The 18,368-nt window shown below is 43.2% G+C and overlaps 1 protein-coding gene across 1 annotated transcript; it reads left to right on the top strand.

Moving 5' to 3' along the window:
* The first annotated feature begins 1,520 nt into the window (after nt 1–1,520).
* Nucleotides 1,521–16,048, top strand: Gpkow (G-patch domain and KOW motifs). The gene is made up of 11 exons (XM_051179377.1): nt 1,521–1,770; nt 2,707–2,867; nt 2,969–3,093; nt 5,547–5,656; nt 6,812–7,013; nt 10,773–10,905; nt 11,556–11,694; nt 11,894–12,017; nt 12,109–12,178; nt 13,360–13,445; nt 13,529–16,048. Exons 1-11 carry the CDS (start codon nt 1,601–1,603, stop codon nt 13,661–13,663), a joined length of 1,455 nt encoding a protein of 484 aa, XP_051035334.1. The 5' UTR covers nt 1,521–1,600; the 3' UTR covers nt 13,664–16,048.
* Nucleotides 16,049–18,368: the final 2,320 nt, after the last annotated feature.

The following is an 18,368-nucleotide window of genomic DNA, read 5'->3' as shown; positions in this document are numbered from 1 at the left end:
TGAGATACTAGACTGGATCATGGAGGGGAAAAAGGACAATAGTTTATTTAACAGAATTGCACCCAGGGTTAGAGGTGTGGTTCAGTGATTTAAAAGAAACAGTATTACACAAATACTAATCTCATGTTTTTGATAATTTTTAATACTGTTGTGGAAATTTCCCAAGGTTATTTAGGTCGAAAATATATGGGGGCTGGATGTGATGGCACATTCCTTTAATTTCTGCACTTGGGAGGCAGAAACAGGCAAATGTTTGAGTTCTAGGCCACTCATTGCTTATAATGAGACCCTGTCTAAAAAGGGGAGAGGGAGGAATCTCAAAGAGTAGATATTCTGACCCTCCCAACCACCACCTATTGTTAAGGCTGAACTTGCAACAACAGTATTGCTCTCACCAAGAAGAGAAAGAGAGAGAGAGAGAGAGAGAGAGAGAGAGAGAGAGAGAGAGAGAGAGAGAGAGAGCACCCAGGCAAAGGAATTCCAGCCCAGAAGCTCATTGTCCTTTATGCCAAAGACCAAAAGACACTGCCTCATCCAAAAGCTCAAATGGGTCAGAAAACTGCAACATAGAAAGCATGTATTCCAGGACTGGAGAGATGGCTCATAGGTAAATTTCCAGCATCCACATGGCAGCTCACTCACAGAGTTTGTCTTAGAATTGAGACAATTCCTCCTGCTTTTTAAACTCCAGCTCCAAGAGATCTGACACCCTCTCATAGATATACATGCAGGCAGAACACCAATACACACTAAATAAAAATAAGTAGGTCGGACATCGTAGTGCACACTTTTAATCCCAGCCCTCAGGAGGCAGAGGCAAGTGGATCTCTGTGTTTGAAGCAAGCCTAGACTACAAAGCAAGTTCCAGGACAGCCAGGGTGATACAGAAACCCTGTCTCAAAAAAAAAAACACAAAAAATAAATAAACAAACAAACAAATAAATAAAAAAGAAAGGAAAGCATGTGTTCCAAAGTCATTTAACAAGAAAGTGTAAGAAGCTGGGGAAAAGGAAAAAAAAGAGAGAGAAAATAAATTAATTTAATATAGTTCAATGGTACCGTGCTTGCCTAGGCGAGGTCCTAAGTTTAGTTAAGTTACCAGCACTGCAAATTGAACCACATCCCGGGCACAGTTCTGTTTTTTCACCTTATGACACTTCCTACATCAATAATGCACACTTTGGATGCTCATTATGTGCTTCTCAAACACAATATTTATTTATTTTGTGTATAGAAGCATTTTGCCTGTATTTATGTATGCCCATCACCTGCGTGCACGGTACCTGTAGAGTTTGGGAGAGAGTATCGGATCCCCTAGAACTGCAACACAAATGGTTGAAAACCTAGGAAGATCCGAATCAAACTTCCACCGCGGTTATATCACTGAGAACTACATTTCCCAGAATGCATGGCGCGGCGCGTTCCTATGACGTTTCAAGCGTTTACAAGCTGACCGGTTTTTCCCACGGCTTCAAGACCTGTCCTTGAGGCATTGCTTTGTGGGATAGGTTGTTCCTTTGCGTCTTGGCCGGCCCCTGGCGAATTGAGCGGAAACTAAACTTCCCAGCAAGCAGCGCGCTAGCCTGGGAATCGGGACAAGATGGCGGACCCAGAGAATGTACCGCCGGCTGCCCCTTCAAAGGCCCCGATTTCTTTCAGTTTCACTCGCACGTCTGCCCGGAGGCGACTGGCCGACCCCACAGACAGCGAAGGACGAACCTCTGAAGAGAAAGATTTCTTGACGACCGTGGAAGGGAGGGAGCTGCAGAGGTGAAACACCGGGTCTTTCACGTTTGGAAATCAGTGCGGTGGGCATAAGCAGGAGGGCAGAATACGAGTTGTTTGTCTGGGTGACAGTGGCTTAGAAAGTCTCAAACACGGCCTTTAGAAATTTATGGAGGCATCCGGGAGTGGTGGCAAACGCTTGTAATGTTACCACCAGGGAGGCTGGCTCAGGAGGATCAAGAGTTGAACGCTAGCTTGGCCCTGTATGAGAGCCTATATTTAAAAAAAAGAGGAAAGAAAGAAAAGAAAACGTAATAAATTAAAATTCAATTATTATTAAATTTAATAATTTAAGGGCAAGAATGAGAAGGTTTGTTAGAGAGGCAGGTGAAAATGGGGCCTGATGACCAAAGGTATATATTCCCAGAAGAAAAACCACTGGGACTTGAGGGCGTGTGCGTTTTGAGAAAAGGAAAGGAGGGAGAATGACAGGACTCTTGGTATCTCAGCTGAAATAGTGGGAACGTCTCCGATTTGGAGAATGAGGCAAATACAGGTTGGGGAGGCCATTAGCAGCATTACTAAGAAACTGATCTGAAAGGCCTAAGGGAGGGAATAATGGAAGACAGCTGTCCGGAGGCAGTTTGCTAGCCTGGAACTGGGGAGAATCTCTACCGAAGATGGTGATTTGTCCATCATTATGGTTGAGAGCTTAGGAATGATTTCCATAAAACACATTTAAAGCTGGGGGACATGAGGAGAGGTGATGCACTCTTGTAATTTTGGCACTAAGAGGTTACACCAGGACGACTGAGTTTCTAAGGCCAGCCTGGGCTGCATAGTGAGATAATGTTTAAAAAAGAAATGGGGGGACCTGTGAAAGATAACCTGTGGAACATGGTCCATAGGGCTGGGTATTGATATCTTTACTTATCTTTACTTTCTAATGTTCCCAACCTTTTTTCTGTGTACCCACATCAGTGTGAACCCTCCAGAAGCCCCCAAGGAACTGGTCATCCCATTGATCCAGAATGGCTCTCGAAGGCAACCACTGGCCAAGAACCCTAAGCCATCCTCAGAAAGTAGGACTGCGTTGATGTCAGATGGTGTGCTGTCCCTGGCTGTGAAGGAGCTCATTGAGGGTAAGTGAAACCTACCCCTTTGCTCTGCCCTAGTGCAGATAGACAGGGAGGAAGTTGGAAGGATAGATTATGGCCTTATTGATCCTCCCATTCTTCCTTAGAATCCAAGAAGTCCATGGAAGAGAGGGAGAATGCAGGTGTTGACCCCACGCTCACTATTCCCATGGTCCAGAAAGGATGCAATCCCAGTGAGGAAGGAACAGACAGCGAACCTCAGGCTGAGACAGTGAGCTGCCCCTTTGCCATTTTTCTGCATCATTCCCTCTACCCTGTCTGCCTAGCCTCCTTGCACATGGCAGGGAAAGTGTGTATATGTGTCCCAAAGCCACGCCAATTAGCCTTTCTTCCTTCCATCCTTATTAGAAGCTTTAACAAACAGATAGCAGGCTGTCACAACAAAAAAGTACTTGAATTCTGGAATTATCTGAATGAGGTGGACAGCAAAGTGGATGGGAAATACAAAAGCCATAAGGGTACACACTCTTCAGAAGCACGTTTGTTTCCTCTTTTCTTCCTTTCTATGTTCTTTTTTAACTTGCAGTGCTTGAAGAACACTAAGGAAACCAGTGTGACTGGATTGGAATGAATGAGGGGTCAGGCCGTGTATGAAGGCAGAGGGGGCCAGATCAAAAAGGGGCTGCTAGTGTGAGTGAAATGAGAGCTATGGGAAAATCCTGAGCTGACAAGGGTTGTAACAGGATCCCCTCTGGCTGCCATGACCCAAATATGACTAATAGTGAAGGTAAGGAAGGAAGCAAGTGGCCTAGTCCAGGATAGAGGTAGTAAGGACACTTAGAGGTGTGGCAGGAGTGAAGCCTGGAAGGTTAGAGTCTGCTGAGAGAAGAAAGAGATCTTTGTGAATACCTTTTTTTTTTTTTTGAGACAGGGTTTCTCTGAACCTGTCCTAGAACTCACTCTGTAGACCAGGCTGGTCTGGAACTCACAGAGATCCACCTGCCTCTGCCTCCTGAGTGCTGGGACTAAAGGTGTGTGCCTCCACCACCCAGCATTGTAAGTACTCTTAGTGGCAGCAACAGCCTGAGAAACACGTTGTTGTAGGAAATCAGTGTGTTATGCGTGGACAAGAGGCAGCTTGCAGTGTATGGAGTAGTTGTAAAGGAATAAAGAAATGATGGAAGGTGTGTTTATGGAAGTAATGAAGTTTCGATTCATAAATTTTTTGTAATACATTTTTCTTTCAACTGAACTATTCCCTTCAGTCTTCAGATGTGCTTTTTTTTTTTTTCCTTTTGAGACAGTTTTATGTGGTTCAAGCTGACCTTGCATGCATTCTGTTGCCAAGAATGACCTTGCACTTCTGGTCTTTGTGTCTCCACCAGTATCAGGCTACGTTCTCTCCACCCCACTCCCTTTTTTGAGACAGGATCTCTAAATCCACAGTAGCTGTTAGTTCCCGTGTAGGTACTGGGAACTAAACCCTGGTCCTTTGGAAGATCAACCAAAGCCCTTAACTTCTGAACCTTCTCTCCAGCTCCCTTGGTTTTCGGTTTTTTTGTTTTGTTTTGTTTTTTTAACCTGGATCTCACTTTGGAGCTTTGTTTGGCCTTGAGCTCACAGATATCTGCTGTTCCCATGAGCTCACAGATATCTGCTGTTCCCACCTCCCCTGTGTCATGTGCCTCTAGGCCCAGTAGGTCCTCCTTTTTACAACTGAGCCTCAGACCTTCTTCTATCAATCACTTATCTTTACTTAGATGATGGCACTCCTCCCTCTGCATTCTCTGTAGCTAATTTTTTTGTTTTTGCTGTTGAGTTGGGGGGGCGGTCTCACCATGTTGCCCTGGCTGGTTCAAATTCTCATCTCATACATAGCTAGGGCTATGGATAGTGGATAGTGCCACTGTGCACAGTACTGCTTTATTTTTCTTTATCAAATGTGTCATGTTTTCAGAATTTGGTTTATTCTATGTTTTGACAACCACATCATAAGCCCTCTCCTTATCCTCAGCACCTAAAATAGCACAGAATAGGTCCTTTAAAGAGACTGGATGCTGGTGGTGCATGCCTTTGCTCCCAATACTTGGGAGGCAGGTGGATCTCCGTGAGTTTGAGGCCAGCCTGGTCTACAGAGCGAATTCCAGGAAAGGCTCCAAAGCCACACAGAGAAACCCTGTCTCTGAAGAAACCAACAAAACAAAACTTTTAAGGCATGTTTATTTTTATTTCATGTTATGATTTTCCCTGCATATATGTATGTGCACCATGGCTCTTTACTGCTGAGCTCTCTCTCCAGCCTCTATAATAGGTTCTTTGTAGATATGTGCTGAGCTGGGTGTGGCGGTGCATGCCTTTAATCCCAGCATTTAATAGGCAGGCTGATCTCCGAGTTTGAGGCCAGCCTGGTCTGGTTAACATAGAGTTTCAGCACAGCCAGAACTACATAGTGAGATCCTGTCTCAAACAAACAAAAACACTTGGGGGAGAAGATTACTATAGCAGTGGCTCAGAAAAGCGCTTGTTGCTTTTGTAGAGACCCTTGGTTGAAGTCCCCGTACCCACCAGGGCATCCAGTGCCGTCTTCTAACCTCCACTGAAACCAGGCACACACATGGTATTCAAGGGCCAGTGGTATAGGAAGTCACCTCATAAGTGCCAGCAAATACTGCAAACAGGGCCATCACAAACAAAGCTGACTCCCTTCTCCTACTTGACCTATAGGTGCCAGAGGAAGCCGACTATGAAGCAGTTCCTGTGGAGGCCTATGGGCTGGCCATGTTGCGGGGCATGGGATGGAAACCTGGCAAGGGCATCGGCAATACTTTCAGTCAGTGAGTTTGGTGGGGGGGGGGGGGTTGGGGTGGACAATGGGTATAGATAAGACCCCATAGTTATGTCTAATCTAAAACCATCCAAGTGGTGAGGGAAGGACATTGTCACCCTCACCAGTTCAGTAGTCATCCACTACTGTTTCAAACTCCAGTTTCCACTTAGCCTAGGTTCAAGCTCATTATTGCAAAAAGAATAAACCAAAAAAGCAACAGCCTCAGATATGCCTTCAAAACAGTATATAGTTTCCTCTTTGTGGGTCCATTTGCTCATCTGAAAAATGCAAATGGTAGTGATGCCTTCCCAGATTTGTTGCAAGGGTTAAATGAAAGTATCTTCATGAGACACACATGGTAGGATTTAGTCCCTAGTAAGCAGATACTAAACATGCTTACTCTTACTTCATAGACTTATAATCCCTTAGTTGGGCTGCTGTGTAGCTCAGTGATAGAAGCTTACCTAACATGGAAAAGGCCCTGAGTTCCATCCTGAAGACTGAAAAAAAGTCCTTTTGTAGTTGTAAATCCTCAAAGAATTCTGAAGTCATATGGTAGCCAAATATGACTACAATTGGTATTGAACATTCAGAACTGTTCCCCTTGTTCTGTATTCATATGATTTCTTCTGTACAGATATTACTATATTTGTTTATATGAACTTGACATGGCACTTGTAGATAGGATGGAATGGATTGTATATGCAACAAGTTAATTCACTTGAACCAAATGAGATTGCTATTTTGGGGGGCTGAAAGTGTAGCTCAGTGGTAGACAATGCTTATCATGCATTGAGGCCTTGGATTCCACCCCTAACTCCAGAAAAGTTGACATTTTCATAGCTCAGAAAGTTCTAATGTGATAGCTCAGAAAGTTCTAATGTGATATCAGAAAGGGTAATGTAAATATAGATGTGGGGCTGGTAAGATGGCTGGGCAGGTAAAGGCCCTTGCCTGTAAACCTGATGATCTCAGAATTCACATGGTAGAAAAAGAATAGACTCTCACAAGTTCTTCTCTGATTGTCACATGTGTGCCATGGTGTACAAGCATACACAAATAAATAAAAAATATAAAACTAAGTATTTCTGGGGTGCGTTTGGATGCTGGTAGGCAAGTGTTGAAGACTTGTACTCCCATGAGTGTGTGTTCTTCTCTGCAGAGTAGTGAAGCCCCGAGTCAATACTCTGAGGCCGAAAGGCCTAGGACTGGGTGCCAACCTGATGGAGGCCAAAGCCTTGGCCTCCGCTGGCTCTCATCACCCACCAAGACCAGATGGGGATCGAGAGAAGCATAAGGAAGGGTTGATGCCTGGAGGAGCTGTGGTGGTCCTTTCTGGCCCTTTCAAGGGCCTATATGGGAAGGTAAGAAACCAACATATCCCTCAAGCCATGGAAGGTAGCAGGGAAGATTAATTGGAGAACCAGAGTGAGGAAAAGTTGTGGATAGAAAGGCTGCCAGTCTAACCAGCTAAAATGGTGCATGCCTGTAATCCCAACACTCCAGAAACCAAGGTAGGGAGATGACAAATTCAAAACCTGCCTGGATTACATAGTAAATCCAAAAGCAGCCTAGTAACTTTCTGAAGTGGGGGAAAAAAAGAATTTCAAAGGATAGAGATCTGGCCCAGTACTAAGAAGCACCTAACAGGAAAAAATAAAACCATGAGAAAGAAGCAAGCCTATAAGCACTTAGGAGACTGAAGCAGAAGAATTTCCAAGAGTTCAAGGCCAGCCTAAGATACATAACAAACCTTTTTCCAAAAATAAATAAAAAGTCACAACCAATCAAAGTACAGAGTTGTGAAGCCCAGTCCCAATAGATACATCTACAAAACATTTCTGAACCCAAAGCTCAGGGACCATTGCAGAAAAGGAGCCAGAAAGATTGTAAGAACAAAGGATCAGGGAGGAGATTGCTGTGAGATTGTTGTCTCTTAGCACGATCTGAAGCTACACCCATAAAGTCTCAACAACATGGCTGCCCAAACACGAGCTGATCAAGGATGATACGAGTGAACATGCCCGACTGGAAGGAGAAAAACCTATGAGGCCTCAATCCCACACAAAGAACTACAGGCAATTAAGGAAAGCTGGGAACGGGAGAGGTGGCCTTCCCCAGGGAAGAGCAGCACACCAATTGGTTGTTCAGTGCCGAACAGCCCTGAAGACACATACATGTAGCATTAGATGAACTGAACAGGTTATATTTAGGGATATATATGCATATCCAAATATAAATATACATGATAACAATTGGTAAAAAAGGAGGCCATGGATTTGAAAGAGTTGGGAGGGATATATGGGAGGGCTTGGATGGAGGAAAGGAAAGGGAAAAGTGTTGTAATTAAGCTACAATCTCAGAAATTTACAAAAATGTAATTAAATGAAAGGGGGGGGGAAGACAAGGGATGGTCATAGTAACATACTTGAGAGATTGAGGTGGGAGGATTACTTAAAAGTCAGGGCTATCCTGACCTATGTAGTGAGTTCAAAGCCAGTCATATAGGTATGTATCGAAACCATGTGTCAAAAAACAAATAACAAAAAAAAAAAAAAAAAGAAGAGAAGGGTCTGGGGAGATGAGATGGCTCAATGAACAAAGTGCTTACTACACAAGCTTGAAGACTGGCATTCAGACACTGGAACCCACATAAAAGCCAGGAAAACGTGACAGCTGCAAGCTGTTCTAGCATTCACTAGGAAGTGATAGAATCCTCAGAGCAACCTGGCTATATTAGCCTGAACTTACCAGCTCCAGGAAAGTGCAGACCGACTGAGGGAGACACCTGATAACAAAATTGAGCCTCTACATGTGTCTGCACACATGTCACACACATATATATAGCAAAAAAAAAAAAAGGTTTGGTTGGTGTTTTGTTTTTTAAATGAGCTCTGGTTGTTTATTTAAAAAGAGCTTTTTTGGTTTACTTTTCATCAATCTGTTCTGGTATGCTTCTAATAATACCAGAATTATGGCAAGCCAGTGCACTTACTCTGTCTTTCCACTTGCTGTGCCCAATGCTGCCACTCACAACACAGATACCAGTTTTGGACAACATGGCATAATATTCTGTTTCAGATTGCCTCAAAGCTGGCAGTTGTTGGTGAGGATAACCAATGTTCTTTGCCCTGTTTGATCATCTTCAGAGTCTGCTTATATCCCAGCATCTATTTTTCACTTTTCATAACAAACTGGATCCTAGAGTTAATTTACTCCAGACACCTTTGTATCTCTGTTGCTATCATCTTCCTATCTTATGTTCAGGATAGCCCCCAATAAGAGCAGCCACCAAAATGGCCAGGTAGTGAGAAAGGAAGGAACTCCCATAATGCAAAGCTTTTCATGGCCTGTTATTGTGTGCCTTTAATTCCAGCATTCAGGCAGAGGTCAGCCTGGTCTACATGGTGAGTTCCAGGCCAGTCAAGATTACATAATGACACCTTGTCTCAAAACAACAAGAATAAGTGTATTTGTGTAGTTATTTATAGGTGAGTGTAGGTGCTCAACATTTGGTTCCCCCTAGAGCTGGATTAACAAGTGTTTGTGAGCCACCCAGCATGGATACTGGGAACTGAGCTCAGCTCCTCTGCAAGAGTAACAGTTGTCTTAACTGCTGAGCTATCTCTCCAGCCCTGTAAGTCCTAGTCTTGCAGGCCTGCCTGGCCCACTGCTTCAGTAGGTACTCCACAACAATTTGCTGGGCTTTTTGAGTCTCAGTTCTCAACCAAAAGGGAGAAAATGTCATCCCACAATTTCCATGAAACTTAAGTGTTTAAAGGATGTCTGAAGCAAACATGGTGGCTTATGAATGCAAACCCAGTACCTCAGAAGCTGAAACAGGAGAACTGCTGAAAGTTTGAGGCCAGCCTCGGTTACATAAGTACTAGTCTAGCCTGGAACCTATCTTGAAAAATGTGAGAGGTGGAGGGTGTTTAGAGTGCATGTGAGAGGGCAGAGAGTGAAAGGGAGGGAGGGAAGGCTGGGGGGAGGGAGGGAGAGAGGGAGGGAAAGGGAACTGGGATCGAAATTAAAAAAAAATCTAAAAAAAAAAAAGAAAAATGTGAGAGGTGGGGAGATGTCTCAGTGTAAAATGATTGACTAGCATGCAAACATGACATGAGTTCAGATCCTCAGCACCCACATAAAAGCCAGGCATACATGCATCTATAACCCAAAGCTGGGGAGTAGAGACTCTAGGTGGATCTCCCGAGCTTATCGGCCAGCTGAATCAGTGAGCTCCAGTATCACTGCCTCAAAAAAGGGTTGTGGGGCTGGAGAGATGGCTCAGCCATTGAGAGCACTTGCTGTTCCTCCAGATGATGACCTGTGTTGATTCCCAACACCCAAGATGCAGCTCACAGCTGGCTGTCACTCTAGTTCCAAGAGATCCAATACCTTGGGCTCAGCAGACACCAGGCACATACCTGCAGGCAAAATATGCACACATATGAACTAAAAATTTCAAAGAAGTAAGGTGTTTTATACCTTTGATCCCAGCACTTAAAAGGCCAAGGCAAGTAGATCTCTGTAACTTTGAAGCCAGCCTGGTAATATATTAAGTGCCAGGCCAGTCAAGTCTAGCTACATAATCTCAAAAAAGCATAAGGTGATGAACATTCAAGAAAGACACCTGATGTGGACATCTGTCCTCCACAGACACCTCACAAACAGTAGGCGTGTTATTTATATATATATATATATATATATATATATATATATATATATATATATATATAACATACACACACAAAGAAGTCTATGTTTTACATTTTGCTAAGAGAGACACAGCAAAATGCCTGGTCCTGCTTTTTAGAAGTCACAGTTTAGTAGAAAAGATAAAGAAACCTGGTCCTATCCATCAAAGGTCACAGCATAGTGGTATACACGTTTAATCCCAGCACTCAGACTGGTGGATTTGAGTTATAGGCCAGCCAGGGCTACATAGTGAGAACCTCTATTCAAAAACAAAACAAACTAGTTAAAAGTCACAGCAGGGTAAGAGACACAGAGCTCAAACCTGTTGGAGGTAAGGGCTTGACTTTTTAGACCTAGCAGCTGCAGTCCATTCACACACACACCACACACCCACACCCCCACCTTATCCCTATTTCCCACCTTAGGTAGAAGGCCTTGATCCTGACAATGTACGGGCCATGGTTCGGCTGGCAGTAGGCAACCGCATTGTGACTGTGAGTGAGTATTGCCTACAGCCTGTTACCCAGCAGGAGTTTGATAGCCACGCCTCACAGCCAGGTGAGACTCTTATAGCTGGAAACTTGGGAAGCATGGTGACAGGCAGGGTCTCTCCAGATCTGGAGGGAGGAAGAGCAGTGTGGGACTTCCAGTCGGAAGTCAGGCATGGGAAGGGACAAGAATAGTTTATTCATTTTGTTTGTTTGTTTGTTTGTTTGTTTGTTTGTTTGTTTGGTGGTGCTGGGAATAGAACCCAGAGCCTTGACACTGCTACCATGGAGCCACATCCCCAAACTAGTTTGTTCAGTTTGACTGTGAAGGGGTTGATCTAGTACCCTGCATCTTCATCCTCTCTAAGCAGCAAGAAATGTGTATGGAAACCAATTCCTACCCCTAGGAGGTCCTTGTGTATTTGGAGTGATGGTCCTCTCTCTTGCCAAATATGAGACTAGGGTTGGGGTGTGTGCAAAGGAGAGACAAACAGAACATTAGCGGCTATGGGGAAGCTTGGGGGTCCCTGTAGTTCTTCCCACTCTGTCAAGAGCACCAGGCAGTTGACTCTGCTGTGTCTTTGCTGTGGGCTGGGTGTTTGAGAGGAGCTTCCTGAAAGAGGTGAATAAGAAACAGGGCCTTTGACAGAAGGACAGTGACCCTTGAGAGGAAATGCTGGTGAGACTTTCTCCTTGATGTCCCTACACCCCCTTGAACAGGCCACATGAGCAAAACCTCCACAGAACATCATAACAGAACAACTGGAACAGGCGTGTCATTGAAGGCCCTCCAGAATCAGGAAGACTCAAAGAGGAGGCAGAAGGATTCAGAGAGGAAGCGGAAACACTCCACAGACCGGTAGGAGCCCCAACCTCTGGGCTTGCAGAAGAAGGCAAGGTATGGGGTGGCAGTCAGGGAAAGCTTCCAAGGCAAGGCAGGACAGAGAAGGAACTGAGAACAGCAATAGGGGTGGGTTTTCCAGTGTGCCTTTTAAAGATAGGTTGGCTTTAACATGGGTATGACAAAAAACTAAGCCAGATGCTGGCTTTCTCCACAGACAGGATAGACCTGTGGCAAAGAGTGAGAAAGCAACCTCTAAGAACAAGCATTGGCTGCACAGGGACTTACGTGTGCGGTTCATTGACAAACAGCACAAGGGTGGCCGGTATTACAACACCAAGGTATGAACCCCACAACCTGAGTCCCCTTCCTCACCCAAGGACTTGGCCTGTGTCGTTTGTGACATCTTACTTCCTCCTCATTCATCTCTAGATGACAATTGAAGATGTCCTGAGCCCAGGTACTTGTGTATGTCGGACAGATGAAGGCCGAGTTCTAGAAGGTAAGTCTGAGCCACCATACCTGGGATGTTAGCATCCTAGAGGATGATAAAGTAAGAATCTATTTCAGGGGCTAGAGAGGTGGCTCAGTAGTTAAGAGCACTGGCTGATCTTCCAAAGGACCCAAGTTCAATTCCAAGCCACCACATGGAAGCTCACAACTGTAACTCCTGTTTCAGAGGATTTGACATCTGTCATCAGTGAGCAACAGACAGAAACAGTGCCACAAACATACATGCAAGCAAAACACTCATGCACATAAAATAAATCTAAAATATATTTTTAAGAAGAAAGAAGGGATCCATTCTAGTGCTTAGGAGGCTGTCAGGGTTCCCACAAGTCCAAAGTCAACCTGAACTAAAGTGAGTTATAGGCCAACTTGGGTTGTGTTGTAAGAACCTGTTTTAAAAAGAAAAGGAAAGCTGGGCAGTGGTGGCACGCACCTTTAATTCCAGCACTTGGGAGGCAGAAACAAGTGGGTCTCTGTGAGTTCGAGGCCATCCTGGTCTACAGAGCCAGTTCCAGGACAGCCAAGGTTACTCAAAGAAACCTTGTCTTGAAACTGCCCCCAAAAACTAGAAAAGAAGGAAGTAATGAACGAATGAAGGAACAAAGGAAAGAAAAGAAGAGCCAAGAGCTAGGAAGTTGGACAGGGTTCAGATTTCTCTGCAAGACCCAGCATCCTCTTCCAGAGCAGATACTTCCCTGACAGGAATTACCCAAACCCTGTATATTTTCTGTGTCAGATTAGTGTTAAAATGACTATTTGTCCCTATCAAAACTATTGCCTTTGCAGGAAGAAGTGTATTGAGCCCACACTGCAGGGCAGACTAAGAACATTCCCAGTAAATATTTTCTGTAAGGAAATGTTCCTGTATGGTGGTTATTTCTGTGAACTACTCCTTGGTTTTCTCACCTGTGAAATGGGTAGAGTGGGACTGTAGTGGCAATTTATGCCTTTAATCCCAGCACTTGGGAGGCAGAGGCAGGTGGATCTCCATGAGTTCAAGGCCAGCCTGGTCTATAGAGCAAGGTCCAAGACAGCCAAGGCTATACAGAGAAACCCTGTCTTGGGGATGGTGGGGGGGGGTAGCTCTAATAAATATTAACAAAGGCCCTCCTGACAGGATCTGGCCAGGCTGGCCCTTGGTGTGGACCTCATTCCCTTCTCCCTCATCTGCAGGTGTGAGAGAAGACATGCTGGAAACCCTGATTCCCAAGGGAGAGGGCCACCGTGTGATGGTGGTGCTGGGAACACATGCTGGAAAGGTGGGTCCCCATGCCTGGCAATGAGTGTGGAGATCACTGAGGATCTGGGCCGATCTTGCTGACTGTATGCCATCTCTCCTCAGGTGGGACTTCTTCTGAGTCGGGACAGCGTGAAGAGTCAGGCTTTGGTACAACTTAAGAGAGAGAATCAGGTAGTGGAGCTCCACTATGACGCTATCTGCCAGTACGTGGGTCCCAGTGACTCAGATGAAGACTGACATGTGGACCACTGCCATCACCCAGGCCGTCACTAGTTGTGTAGCAATCTATAACAGATGCCATGGAGAAGATGGGAGATAATTGTTCTGTCCTGCAGGGACAGGGATGTGAGTGGATAGACCCAACTATTTACCAAAATTTAGAATATAATAAAAACCATTTTTAAAAGTAGGAAGGTGAGATCAAAACCAATAGGTGAGCTGTGGATTCAGGTGAGAACTGAGGTGACTCAGATGGAACTACTTCATCTCTTAGCCTCATTTCCCTGCTGAGGGTGCAGGACAAGTTAAATTACCCATCCAATACAGAGCTCACTCTTGCAGCATAGAAACTATGAAATCTGTCCCCAAACACTATAGAACCTCCAGTGCTATATCTCAGAACAGCTTCCTAAGTTTGGATCTTGAATGGCTTTCAAAGGCCCATATTTTTCTTTTTTAAAAGTGTATTATATTTTTAGTTACATGTATATGTGTGCCTGTGTGAGAGTGTGTGATTATGAGTACAAATACTGTCGACACCATGAGTGTTAAGTCCTCCTGGAGTTAAGTTACAGGCAAGTACAAGCTGCCAGATATAGGTGCTAGGAACCAAACTTGGGTCCTTTGAAAGAGCAGCAAGCACTCCTCGTCACTGAGCCATCTCTCCAGCCCATATATCCGTATCTTAAAGGATTCTTGCCCAGGATGATGCTAGTAGCACCTATTGCTGACCTTTGAAAGATAAAGACCTGGTAGAAATTACTTAGGTCATGACTTAGAACCTCCAAAACTGTGAACCAAACTCTACTTTTCTTCCTTTAATTATATCTGGTAGTTTGTCAGATTAAGGGAAAACTGACTGCTGCTCCCACCGAGAACTCTAGTAGGGGCATCTGTTATTCTTGATCCAGGGCAGACCTCCAGGAATGCCACTGAGCTGATGATGCACTGAAGAGAAATGGAGTTACTTCTAACTTCCAAAGGAGCTAGTCACTTGTAGTCCCAAAACATTAGCTTGGAGATAATAAGGTATTTCCGATTTGTGCAGTCTGCTTGCCCTAGGTGACTGTTCTGAAAAAGGTTATCCTGAACATTTTTCCTGCTTAATGGCCAAAAATAAAAATCAACAAGAGAAGTCAGAGCCTTAGACACAATTGCTTCTAAATCATCTTTGAAGCTTAAGTCATTCATGCAGTAAATGTTAATTGACTTAGATCTGGGCCACAGGTACAAAACAAAACAAACAAACAAACAAAAAAACCTAATTCGTCAGCCTATGACACATTGAAAAGAATCAAAACACCCCAGAACATGATGATAAAGGGATAGGGCTCAGTGTTGGTGTATGTGCCTAGCATATGTAAAGCCTTGGATTCCACCCCCAGTACCACCAGGAAAAAAGTGAACCAGAGGCAAACTGAACTGTGGCCAAAATGAACAGACATAGACATGAGTGACCAAGTGTGCTAGCCCATGTCCATAATCTAGCACTTGAGAGGCTGAGACAGGAAGATTTCCATGAGTTCTAGGACAGTCTAAGCTTCATCAAAAGACCCTTTCTTCAAAAACTAAAAAATAGGAAATGTTCTGGGTGTGATAGCACTGAAGAGGCAGAGAGAGGTAGGCAGATCTCCATGAGTGAAAGGCCAAACTGGTCCCCATAGCAAGTTCCAGGTCTGTCAGGGTTACATAGTAAGACCCTGTCTCAAAATAGATATAGGGGACTGTGGCGTTTCTCCTATTATATTATCCCTTTTATGTCTCTTGTCTAATTGTTATAGTTAAGACTTTGACACTGTAAAAAATAAGATAGGGGCTAGTGGGCATCTTATCTCATTCCTGATTTTAGAGGAAATGCTCACTATGCCTTCATTTAATATAATGTTGGGTATAATATAATGTTGGTTTATTGTATATAGCCTTTATTATTTTGAAGTACTTTCCATCTATTGCTACAGACTCCAGAGCTTTTATCACAAAAACATGTTGAAATTTGCCAAGTATTTTTTCAGCTTCGACTTAAATAATTAATGTGATTTCTGTCCTTGAGTTTGTTTATATGATCTATTCCATTTACTGATATATGTATGTTGAAACAACTTTGCCTTTCTGGGATGAAGCCCACTTGGTCGTAATATGTGTAATTTTCTCAATGTATTTCTGAATTCAGTTTGTAAGCATTTTGTTAAGAATTTTTACATCTTTGTTCATCAAAAAATTTGGTATGTAGTTTGTTTTTTCTTTCTTCCTTCTTCTCTTCCTCCTCCTCCTCTTCTTTCTTCTTGCCTTTACCTGGTTTTGGTATCAAGATGATTGTGGCTTTTTGATGACATGATTCCTTACCTAAAAGACACTATTAAGCCTGCTAGGAAACTCATGGACCTAATAAACACTCAAGAGTAAGTTATAGGATACAAATTCATTATTAAAAACAGCCTTTCAGCACTCAGAAGTCAGAGGCAGGCGGATCCTTGTGTGTCCAAGGCCAGCCTGGTTTACTTAGAGTTCCAGGTAAGTCGGGGCTGCATAGGGAGATTGTCTCAGAAAAATAAAACAAAACAACAATAACAAAAAAAAAACAGCAAGTAGCCTTTATTTATACTAACAGGCTATTCTCCAAGAAAGAAAATAGGAAACATTCCATTTAAAGTAATTCCTCCAAAAGTATTTAGGGATATTTCTAATCAAAGAAGTGAAAGACCTCTACAAAGAAAATTTCAAGATATTAAACAAAGAAATTACAGGAAAATTATTCCATATTTTAGGATAGACAGAATTAATATTGTGAAAATATGTATACTACCAAAATTAATTTACAGAATTTATGCAGGACCTATTAAAATTACCATGTCGTAGTTCTCAGGTTTAAAAACACAATTCATTTAAAACCACAAAAGAGCATGTACAGTCAAAGCAGCTATATAGAACCTATCAAACATCAATTGCACTACAGAGCTGTAGTGATAAAGACAGCCTGGTACTTGGAAAAAAATAGACAGACCAATAAACTAGAATACAGGACCTGGAAATAAAATGACTAAGCTATCCCCAGTTTTTTAAACAAAGAAAACAAGAACATACTTTGAAAAAAGAACCTAGGAACTGGAGAGATAGCTCAGTGGTTAAGAGCACTTGTTGATCTTGCAGAGGACCAAGGTTTAATACCCAGAACCCAAATTAGATGGTTTACAGCCTCTATCAAAGACTTGAATTTAAAACCTGAAACACTGGCTGAAGAGATGGCTCAGAGGTTAAGATCCTTAGTTGTTCTTCCTGAGATTCTGAGTTCAATTCCTAGTAACCACATGATGGCTCACAATCATCTGTAATAAGATGTGGTGCCCTCTTCTGGCAAGCCTACATATAATAAACTTTAAAAAAAAAAAAAAAAAAAAAAAAAACCCTGAAACTCAAACTTAGACAGAAACACGGTATTTGGGATTCATGTGTTCCTTTTCTTTCTATGGTCTCAATATGTAGTCCTGGCTTCCCTGGCACTCCCTGTGTAGACCAGACCAAGTGCTGGGATTAAAGGCATGTGTCACCACTCCTGGCCTAAAGAACTATTTTGAATAGAACACAGGAACTAACCCAAACTATCAACAAATGGGAGTGCATGAAAATGAACACTTTCTATACAGCAAAGGGAACAGTGGGCAGATCCAACAGCCTACATAACAGAAGAAAATCTTCACTATCTATACCTCAGACAAGGAAGGGATATCCAGAATTTACAGAGAACTGCAGAAATTAAATACAAAGGAAACAAAACTGCCGGTCATCAAATGAGAAAGTGAACTGAATAGACAACTAGAAATACAAACAAGCTGGGTGAGGTGTCACGCGCACACCTTTAGTCCTACCTAGCACTTGAGAGGCAGAGGCTGGTGGATCTTTGTGAGGCCAGCCTGATCTACAGAGTGGGTTCCAGGACAGCCAAGACTACACAGAGAAACATTGTCTTGAAAAGAAAAAAAAACAACAAAAAACTACTTTGCGATATCACCTCACCCCAGTCAGAATGACTATCAATAAATCTGACAAACAATGTTGGAAAGGGTGTGGAGAAAGGAAACCTTACTCACTGTTGGTGCGAGTTAAGAAAGTCATTGTGGGAAATACTTTTGTAGACTTCTCAAAGACCTAAAAATGGAAATGTGATATGACCCAGCTATTTCACACCTAGGCATATATCCAGTTAACTCCATATCTACCGTAGATAATGGCACCCCGATATTTATTACTGCTTTAATCACTAAAGGAATGGAGTCAATCTAGTTGTCCATTAACAGATACACACAGACCAGATTTGCATTAGCCATATATTTAAAAAATGGAGTGTTAGCTGTGCACAAGTCTGTAATAGCAGCACTCGAGGCAGGAAGATCAATGAGTTCGAGGCCAGCCTCGTCTACAAAGTAAGCTCCAGGACAGAGAATCCCTGTCTCAAAAAAAAAAAAAGGAATGTTGTTCAGCTCTAACCAAAAAAAAAGTTAAGTATTTGCAAGAAAATGGACAGAATATATGTATCTATATGCATTTATGTCTGTGTACTGAAAGACCCCCACTATGCTTATTGCCTGTTTGAATTGCTCTTGCTAATTTGCCAAGGTCAAGTTATGAGAAAAGTACAGGAGGGAACCAGGTGCTGCTCTCATCCGACGCCAACCAGATATCTGTGGTCTGCAGCTTGGACTAAAGCAAGGTCAGCAGGATGGTATCT

The sequence above is a fragment of the Phodopus roborovskii genome, unplaced genomic scaffold, assembly GCF_943737965.1.
Source record: "Phodopus roborovskii unplaced genomic scaffold, PHOROB, whole genome shotgun sequence".
NCBI classification, from domain to species: Eukaryota; Metazoa; Chordata; class Mammalia; order Rodentia; family Cricetidae; genus Phodopus; species Phodopus roborovskii.
This window is presented reverse-complemented; position numbering and strand designations above follow the sequence as displayed.

Bases quoted from the DNA above. Each gene is read 5' to 3' on its own strand.
- Gpkow (XM_051179377.1), top strand. From the start codon at position 1,601: ATGGCGGACCCAGAGAATGTACCGCCGGCTGCCCCTTCAAAGGCCCCG. The intron at 7,014-10,772 runs GTAAGAAACCAA...TTCCCACCTTAG, and splicing joins TCAAGGGCCTATATGGGAAG to GTAGAAGGCCTTGATCCTGA. The intron at 11,695-11,893 runs GTAGGAGCCCCA...CTTTCTCCACAG, and splicing joins CGGAAACACTCCACAGACCG to ACAGGATAGACCTGTGGCAA.